The sequence below is a fragment of the Elephantulus edwardii genome, unplaced genomic scaffold (assembly GCF_000299155.1).
Source record: "Elephantulus edwardii isolate Elephantulus edwardi_28Jun2011 unplaced genomic scaffold, EleEdw1.0 scaffold00075, whole genome shotgun sequence".
Lineage (NCBI taxonomy): Eukaryota > Metazoa > Chordata > Mammalia > Macroscelidea > Macroscelididae > Elephantulus > Elephantulus edwardii.
The window spans coordinates 6,290,645-6,301,021 of NW_006399825.1; the positions used below are offsets into that span (position 1 = coordinate 6,290,645).

Genomic DNA, 10,377 nt, shown 5'->3' on the forward strand with positions numbered 1-10,377 from the left:
GTGCATCTGGTGGATTTGAACCGCGCACCTCTAGGATTGCAGTGCAGTTTCCTGCCATTAGGCCACCAGAGCTCGCCAGCATCTTGTATTTATATAAACAAAAATAACCACACAGCATCCTTTATAGTTTTTTTTTAAAAAATAAAGCTTCACTGAAGATTCATCATGCTTTCAGAAATGCCTCCTTTCTCTAAAGTGTACAGAAAACCCTGTTGCTATAGATTCTGATTCACAGTGACCCTATGGGAAGCAATGAAGAATCCAAAACTCATTGCTAGCTGACCATCCAGGTCTTCAGAGGGTATAAATCACACGGAGACTGCCCATCTTTACCCCCATGGAGCTGTTCATTTATTCATGTTTACCCCAGAGCCACTCTACGGACTAAGCCACCAGAGCTTCTTACAGGAAGAACTGAACTCCTACAGATATTCCAAGACTTTTTTCTTTATGGAAGCAGATCGCTTCATGTTGTGGATTTGAACTAATGACCAGGACTTACGTAATCATACCACTAAAGGTTTTTTCCTAAAATGTATTCTTAATTTTTAGGATGTTGACTGCACAATTAAAGACAGTTTTGTTTTTCCAACTATAGTACACATGTGAACATCTAGGGATTTATTAAAATGCAGACTGCTCTAGCAGGCTTGGGACAGGGTCTTAGGAGGTGCTGATGCTGCCATTTTGAGCCCCACACTGAGTGGTAAAAATGAGGAGCAAAATATATGGGCAGTCTTAAAGCAAGTGATAAATACCAAATCGTCTCATAAATTGGTAATGAGCTTTATGTTACACTGACTGTAATATTTCATTTTCTACAACACCACTAAATAATCTCAAATTTTGTTCAACAGATTAAATGTACTACAGTGTTTTTAATACTCCATGTATTTAATGTTATTAAAATACAAGAGATGAGAATTTCATCTTCAAGTCTTCCAACTCGTCTAGTGAAAAACCTGTGTTGTAAATGCATTAACAGTTTAAAAGCTGTCTGAAAAGTAAAAATGTAGGAGTTATTCCTGTGAGAATAAAATTCCAACCTCCACCCCCTCAGACAAAGTCATTTACATAACAGTTTACTAATCCCTTGGTTTTTAAGAGCCACACAATCTGTGGTAAAGCAGAATGCAGTGACTCACTGTCATATGATGGCTGCTCAGGACTAAGCTGGAAGTCATCTCATCTCCTAGGAAAATACATTCTGAGCAATGCCACTGCTGGATTCACACTTAAATGAACTGGAAAGAGACTCTCCAGAATTGTTACTAAATCTTTTCAAGAAAGTAAAAGTAATACTTATTTCTTTCAATGTTCTTGATTTTTTAAAATTTTTTTATTTTTTTGTGCATGTACCATCAAATCGAATCTGACTGGTACAGGAGAAGATTGTCCCTCCTTTACCAGCAGAACATCTGGTGGATTTGAACCGTGCACCTCTGGGATTGCAGTGCAGAGTCTTGCTACTAGGCCACCAAAGCTCCCTAATGTTCTTGATTTTTAAAAAAGAAATAAAATGACAAGTTTGCCAATCACATGGATCACATAGTAACTTTCCCACCAGTAATTAGCAACCATCTCTAACCTACTGTGTCTTTACATGCATGAAATGTTCCTATATTCAACAAGCATTATCCTAAGACCAGTTCTTGGAGTATTACAATAACTAACCTAGCATACCCCATTCAAGGCCTTCATATCTTATCACATTAATTAAAAAATGTCCAGCCTGCATACATCCCTTCCACTTTTCTGGAGCCTCTCATTGTATTAGAGGCAAGGATGAAAAGCTTCATCTTACATACCTTGGCCATAGGGGTGCTATGCATTGTACTAGAATAACATCATCACTGTATTCAGAGTACTCAGATCAATCTGTCATGGTTTAAAAGAGCCAATCAGACTTTTCAGAAATAACACAGGATAAGAAATTAGTTTTCATATTGAAAACAGAACTGGAAGACCTTAAGAACATGGAGGAACTTAAAGGTTTCTACTGAAATTGGCTTTTCATTTATTAATAATAAATACTATTGACATGCACTGTTTCCAAATAGTGAACATAAAAATGAGAATCACTAGATATTTAAGAGTAAAGGCAAAAGTTGTACATTAGGCCATTACAAGTTTTCTGTGTCATTTATAAACACGGACGTTCAAAAAAATCAAGGTGCAAATCACTAAGTACTGTACTCTCCCATTGTGTTTTAAGATTCTCCATCTCCTAGTACTTACATTCTTTATCTTAAAAGACCTTGGGAGCAGACAGGTATGTAGACAGGTATTACATATACCTTAATGACCTCTGGAAGAATAGTTGAGAAAGCACAATCAGTTTTTCCTAAGGAATCATGGAATGAGAGGAAATCTCATTTTCATTTAATATCCTTTGGTACTAGGTCTTTTTTTAATTGTATAAATATTAAAGATGCTTCATGTTCATGTATAAATTCTACACGTAAGGGGAGCTCTGGTGGCCTACTGGCAAGAAGCTGCACTGCAATCCCAGAGGAACACGGTTCGAATCCACCAGATGCTCTGCCGGAGAAGGAGGCGCAATATCCTCCTGTACCAGTCAGATCTGATTTGACGGTACACGCACACAAAATAATAAAAAAAAATAAAATAAAAAAAAATAAATTCTACACGTATTACAAGTCAAACTCAAAGCTTACTGCTGCTGAGCTGGAAGTGACTCATCACTGTCCTCCTCCACTGAGTTTCTGGGGCTGTAACTGGGAGGAAATTGCCTTGGTGATATATTTGAGGCTATAACTTTAATACATGTTAATTTCACTTAATTAGATAAATCTAATTAATCTAATCCTACCACAAATAAATTACTGAAAATATTCCAAGTGTTTTGAGAAATAATTCTGTAAATGAGGTTTGTGATTTAAGAAATGAGTGAAAAATCCTGATGTGGTACATACTTTATTACAATATTTTAATGAAGAATTTAATTTCCAAGTATGAAATATTTCTGGGAGTATGAAGACTTGAAGCTGACAACAATGGCCAAAGTTACCTTTTTTTCATTACTAAGAAAACAGGCTCATATAAAATCTTTAGGAGGTTTAAAAATCATCACTTTAGGGAAAAAAAAAATTGAAGTATCTTACAGTGAGATCTTTGGGTCTATTTGACAGTGAAATCTTCAAAGCCAGCCAGTCACTATGTTAGTTACCTGCATGTTATTCAAGAAAAGTTATGTCAATAGACAAGAATAATAAAAATGCTTTTTGTCATAAAAACTGTTACTAAATTGCAATTTAAGATTTTTTTTCTCTTTCTCACTTAGTATCTCCTATGAAGGTGATGGCACAGACTTTGTTCAGAAGATCTTCATGTATTGTTCAGGTGCTTCCTAGACTTGGTGCATACCCAGTCAACTCATTCATTTCCTATTATCCCACTGGAGAGTGTTGCTGCTTTCCTTAGCCCCCGAAATGTGAAGCCTAAATCCAAACCGAGACAGATGGATTGTCTACTTCTTCCTAGTCCACATAATCATTTAGCATGTCAGGACCACGAAGAGATGAACTGTTTACAGCACTTACCAGTTTAGATACACAACAGCAAATATTAATAGATGATGCTTACGTCTCCCAGTACTTTCCAAACTCTGGAACAGGCATGCTTACAAACAATCAGCTTGAGAGTGTTAAAAGGCCCTCAAAAAATTAAGACTATTGTTATTATTTCTAGTATAAAATAATTTAAAAACATCCAGTTCCAAACAGTCCCTGAGCACACTGTTCATTCTCACCAGAAGTCTCCAGAGAGGTAATGAATGAAAGGCACATTTTCTCCAACTTGAGGACAGCTGCATAGTGCTAAAGATGGTACAACGGACATGCTGGTCAAAAGTTCTAACTGATGAAAATGAAATTCTCCTACTCCCAATTTTAAATCCTGTACACTGGAAAAATAATGATGGCGTAAACACAACACCTCTGACTGAAGGTGTTGGTAGCTGGAGTACAACACTCTTCTACAGAAGGTCCAAGAGGAAGGATAATCCTCAAGCCTCCTCTTCTTCCTTGTCCAGGAAATCAGTCAATGTTCCATTATCAACAGGAATTAATAAATACTCCACTCCATCAGTTCCCTAAAAGAGGTAAGAACACCCCAAATATTAGTTATTCATAAGATAAATGGATTTCCTTAACACAGTAGTTGGTGTAATACTTGTTTGTTGTTAAATGCTGTCTTGTTGGTTCTGATAATTAACTTGATAATAGAACCAAATGCGCCATCTGTTGTCAAGTTAAAATGAATTTCCACTGAGTTTTCAAGGCTATAAATCTTTACAGGAGGAGACTGCCCATCTTTCTCCTGTGGAATGGGTGGTGGATTGGAACCACTGACCTCTGGATTAGTAGTCTAGCACATTATACGCTATGCCACCAGAGCCAATGTGATAAAAATAAAGGCAAAAGACTATCAAGGCAGAAGCCAGGCATCACCCTTGACACTTTCCTTTATCTCTTATCTAGTCAACAATTCACCCTTGACACTTTCCTTTCATTTGTCTCTTATCTAGTCAATAATTGTCTCCATTTTCCCTCCAAGCTCTATTCTGAATCCAGGCACTTTTCCCTCTTCTCCCTAGTTACCATCATCTCGCCCTGACTGCTGCAATGAAACCTTTTTAGCTTGTCTGTGTGCATCAACTTCTTACTATCTAATTATGCTCTACACCTCAGAGTCAAAGAAATCTTTTAATGACTTGACTTTTACAAAAAAGATTAAAATCCTAATGTTCGCCTAATAGACCTGACCGGTCTAGCTCTGAAATCATTAGTGCTTCAAAGTCATTCTGTGACATCTGACCTCATTTTTACTTTTTTAACGTATCAGGGGTTTTTTTGCCCCAGGGTCTCTCTAGATGCTACTTGCTGAATATTCTTCCCTTATCACTTTAACTATTACCTTCTAGTCTTCCTTTTAGCTCTCCTTTGGTATCTACAATTAAGACACATCTACCTGTGCTCTCATGTGCTCTTCTGGTCACAGAACTTAAAACAATTATTATTTCGGAGCTCTGGTGGCCTAGTGGCAAGAAGCTGCACTGCAATCCTGAAGCACATGGTTCGAGGCCACCAATTGCTTCACAGAAGGAGGATGGGCAATCTCCTCCTGTGTGATTAATTGCCTCCGAAAACCCATAAGAGGGTCAGCTATGGGTCGGTTCTGACTTTACAGTACACAAGAAGTTCTCTTATGAGGGTTAAATTAGTTAGTGCACATGCTAGCCCACTGAAAGTATTACATAACTATAAAAAGAGCTGTTTTTGCTTACTACTGTATTTATAATGTACATAATCTTTTATTTCATTGTTATCAGATTAGAATGGACGCATAGTTACTATCTTGGGAGGTTTTTTTGTTGCTGTTGTTGTAGGTACCATTGAGTACAAGCCATAGGGACCATATGAACCATAGACCTAAACCCTATTCTATCCTGCACCACCCTCACTCTTCCTGACACATCAGAGCCCCTGTGGTAGTAACCGTTTCAATCCACCTGGTTGAGGGTCTTCCTCTCCTTCGCCAACCCTCCACCTTTCTAAGCATCATGTCCCTCTCCAGGGAATAGCACCTCTTGTAACATGTCTGAAGTATTTGAGATTATCTCATTATCTTTGTCTCCAAAGAGCACTCTGGCTGCACCTTCTCCACGGTGTTCTTTTTACCATCCTTGGGATGTTCTGTGGTCCTCTCCAACAACAAAGTTCAAATGCATCAATTCGTCTGTCATCCTTATTCACTGTCCAGTGCTCAGATGCAGAGCAAGTAATTGGAAAGATCATGGCCTGAATCAGCCATACCTTAGTCCTCAAACTGACATTATTACTCCTCAATAATTTGAAGAAGTCCGTAACTGCAGACTTTCCCAGTGCAATACATCACCTGATTTCCTGACTGCTGGTATCAAGGGTGCTAATTGTGGATCCCAGCAAGATGAAATTGTTGGCAGTCTCAATCTTTTCTCCATCTATCATGATGTTGCCTATTGGTCCAGTGGTAAGAATGTTTCTTTCTTGACAATGAGATGCAATCCATATTGAAGGCTGTATTCTTTGATCTTCTGCAGCAAGTGCTTCAAGTTCTTCTCACTTACAGCAAGCAAGGTTGTGTCATCTGCCTAACGCAGTTTATTGATGAAGCTCTCTCCAATCATGATGCCAAATTCCTACACAAGTCCAGCTTCTCGAATGATTTGTTCAGCATACAGACTGAATAGGTATGAAGAGAGAATAGAACCCTGACACACACCCTTCTTAATTTTAAACCATGTAGTGTTCCCTTGCTCTTTTCTGGTGCTTCCTGGTGCAGGTCTAAGAGTTTTGAGGAGATTCTATATCCCACGGAGAATACTGTCCACCTTTCTCCTATGGAGGCATTAGTGAATCCAAATCACCACAGAGAACTGCCTTTGGGTTAGTAGAGCACCTTCCTATGGACTATGTCACCAGAGCTCCTTGGTACTTAATACAGTGTCTTAAATGTATACTTAAATAGTGAATGGGATGGTGGGAAGAGAGCAAGAAATAATAAAATTACTGACTTCTGTAACTTCAATGGTCCATTACTACTGACTAAGAAGGAATGTAATGCTCTCTCTGAAGCAGAGCCCTACTAGCATCACTTTCCAAAGAATTCAAATGGTGAACTGCTTAAGTGGATCCCTGTGACCCACCATGGAATTCAGCTTCATGCCTGAGTCAGAGTCAAAGGTGTATAACTTATCTTTATGTAAGTGAGATACACTCCCTGATATATACTCCCACAATATTAGAGTCTCACCTTCTTTGTCCTTATGAGCTTATGGTCCCTAAATTCAGTTAACTGTGCCCGAAGTGTCAGATCACTGTTGACAAGGAATGCCTCCCGACACTGCTGGTAAAAATCTTGAAAAGAAAGTCCTAAAGAGTTAAAGAAAAAGAATTTTACCTTAAGCCAGAATTTAAGACACCACTTTATATCTCTCTCTCTCTCTCTCTATCTTTACAGACAAAGGTGCTATTTGCATGGTATGATACAACAGTCAATAAATGCCACTGTTAGGTTGTTGTTTTTTTTTAAAAAGTATGTATCTTTAAAAGAACAAAAACTAGAAAATACCAACATGCTATCCATGTGACTTTTCTTGTGTGTGTGACTTATTTTTTAAAAGAATCAATTGGTTGAAAGTAATCCATGGGAACCAACTAATCCTGTGGACAGTTTCAAATAGCATGGATAAAGTTACTTTTAAAGAGAAAACTAAGAAGTTATAAGAAACAAATATTAACATGTTTGGTTAAATTAAAACATTTGTTTTGCTTAGGGAAAGAAAATGTCCTAAGAAAACAAAAAGTGGTGGTCACACATCTTAATTCTCTTCTGCTGTTGAGCTGGAACCAACGCATGGCTGGCCCTTTCGTGGGTTTTCAGAGACCGCAGATGGCACAGGAGGAGAGTGCTCATCTTTCTCCTCTGGAGCAGACTCGAACCAACGGAGAGATGTTGCCTATGGGTTAGCAGTACAACGCCCAATGGACTCCAATACGGAGCAGCTCCTAAGGGTTAGACCACCCTCATTACAGAGCTAATTAGAGCTCCCTAATTACATTAGTAATCACCATACGGAACTTCAAAAGGGAGCTATGCTTTTCACATAACACTGTCACTAGCAAGTTCATTACTGAAATGTGTACACCACACATTCTCTGCTGTGAAAAACTGGAGTGCTGCTATTAGCTTTCAGAAAAAGGAATCTGTGAGGTAAGAAGGTCATACAATATTACAAATAAATACTGGATACCAATATAAGATGGGTTATCCTGGTTATCCAGCTGATGTTTTATTAGTAGTCTGAAAATCCCCCTAAGAGAGAAAAAAAAATAATCAAATTTAGAAATGGTAAGACTAGGTTAGTGTGGAACACATACAGATAATATATTTATTATGCTTCTTTTTCCAAAGAGAAAGGCATAGCCCCATACATAATCATATCAAAGAACACAGGAAATACATTTCTTTATCTTAGCCTATTTAAAGAGAACTGGTTTTAAAATTTCCTTTTAAGGAAAATCTAGGAGTATCTGATATTTCTGATGACAGTTAATTATCTTCAGAAAAATTAGAAATTTTTTTTTAAAGGATAATGAAGAAAATATCAATCCAAAGCCCTAAAACAATGTTTTGAGCTGAGATCATATTGTGTATGCTGTTATCTGAAGTCTTTATAGATAAAATGAGGTTATAGAATGTGGTTATAATTTATATACCACAGGCACCACTTTATATATTGCATTTTCACATACTGTTATTTCTATGTCTTTAAAAATTCTCTGTTTAAAATGAATATATAATTAGGCATTATATGTATGCCAACAGCCTAGAATAAAAGGTATATCATTGCAAAGAGGACTGCAGGTGCGGAGAGAGATAGGTAATTGTGCAACAATGAATGAATATTAAAAAAAAAGAGTGAACTGGGAGAGGGGGAAGGAAAGGAGAGGGGCTAAAATGTGCAATAATGAGTGAATGAAAATCTAACTTCTCTGTAAATGCTCGTTAAAATAACAATTAAAATAAAATTTCATTAAAAAAAGAAATGGAAAAAAAAGCAAAAGAAAAAATGCAGCAAAAGTAAAGCAAGCATACAATCTGAAAAAAATATTCTTTCTATCATATTGTATATCACAGACTTCCAATTCCCTACTGGTTTGGAATTTTACATTATTTTCAGTTTTAGATTATGAAAAACAATTCTATATTAAATAAAACGGTACATATTTTTTCATGTCTGAATTTTTCCATGGGAAATAAGTGGTTGGGCTGTCATACCAAGTTAAATACACAAGAATCTTTGCACATGCTCAAAAAATTTTAAACCTTTGCATTTTCATGGTAACATAAAAAGCAAGTATTGTATGTAAATTGTGGGTCATGACCACCTTATAATTAAGCATTACCCTATGACCCTAGCACTGAATTTTAGTTAAGACTTTTTATTTACCTTGTATTTATACCAGGTAAAGGCTATATGATAGTTTGAAGAATCAAACAAAATGTAATGGTAGTTTAAATGTTTTAAAATTTGTTAATAGCTAGTACAGAGATATTTTAGGCAGGCAAAGCTAGAAGACATTTGCATTAGTCAGTTCCTTATTTATTATGGTAAATAGTTATAAATAATTAGAGTACTGAGAGAAAGACTCTCAATGAGATGGACTAACTACAGCAACGGGCTCAGTACGTCAGATACGATAAGGATGGCACAGGCTAGCAAAGGGTTCATATCTGCTGTTCATAGGGTCTGAGTTGTACTAGACTGAACAGTACCTAACAACACAGGGTTGATAAGAGCTGTAACTTGATGGCAATGAGTTCTGGGTTCATAGTTTAAAAAACAGAGAGATCCATTTATTTTGTAACTTCTGAAGAGTAAATTAGAGCCATAGTGAATTATTTTTATACTTACTAGATTAAGTTTGAAAAAACCCTGACAATACTATAGCACAGATGCATAATAAGAATGTTTTTTTGTCCATGTATACAAGGAAAATAATTTGAAAACATCTCTAGACAAGGTACAGGTATGATCTGAGGATGTATTTATTCCACTCTCAAGAATATATTTCAGATAAACTTTTGTTGTGGATGACCACAACAAAATGTTTCCAACAATCTTGTGTGAAATATTCTAAGCAAGAAATAATTCAAACGTCCATCAAGAGTAGAAAGGATAAAGTAAGAATATATAATGAAATGCTATTCAGAAATGAAAAACAATTTTCACATTTGGATTAAGGTATGGCATTTACCATTTAACTAACAGTGGTTATGAAGATCAAATGAATGGAGAAAACATTTCTTTACGTAACTGAAAAAACAGAGAAGGAGAGTCAGGAATAGGAGAAGGAAATAGAATGTATGACTCTGTAAACAACTCCCATGAAAGAAATGAATGATGCTCAGCAATTATTACTCTATATTTTGATTAAAGATTTTAAAGATTTTATTTAGATTTTATAGAAGAATCATGATCAAAGAGGGGAAACACAGAACAGAATTTCAAATTCTTTTGGAATCCAGATTTTCCAGATCCTGAATAAATCCTTGTAAATACTGCCCCTGAAATAATCTCTAAACCCTATAACAAAAACTATCTCCTGAAGTCTAAATTAACAATTTAGCTTAATAAGAATGCCTGCCTTGAGCATTGTGGTTTTTAAAGATCTACTCACAGGGGATCAAAGTGACAACAAAAATTGGGAAGATAGATACCAAAGCCAGGAAAGGACACCACCAAAATAGAAAACTATAGGCCAATATCTCTTATGAACATAGATGCAAAAATCTTGAATAAAATATTGG

The 10,377-nt window shown here is 36.4% G+C and overlaps 1 protein-coding gene across 1 annotated transcript in view; it reads right to left on the minus strand.

Moving 5' to 3' along the window:
* Window positions 1-4,027: 4,027 nt before the first annotated feature.
* Window positions 4,028-10,377, minus strand: part of ORC2 (origin recognition complex, subunit 2) — a 50,912-nt gene continuing 44,562 nt past the window's right edge. The window contains exons 14-16 of the mRNA XM_006889079.1: window positions 7,817-7,878; window positions 6,817-6,935; window positions 4,028-4,114 (exon numbers count right to left, since the gene is read on the minus strand). Of these exons, the coding sequence (XP_006889141.1) occupies window positions 4,028-4,114; window positions 6,817-6,935; window positions 7,817-7,878 (268 nt within the window). The remainder of the gene's footprint in view (window positions 4,115-6,816; window positions 6,936-7,816; window positions 7,879-10,377) is intronic.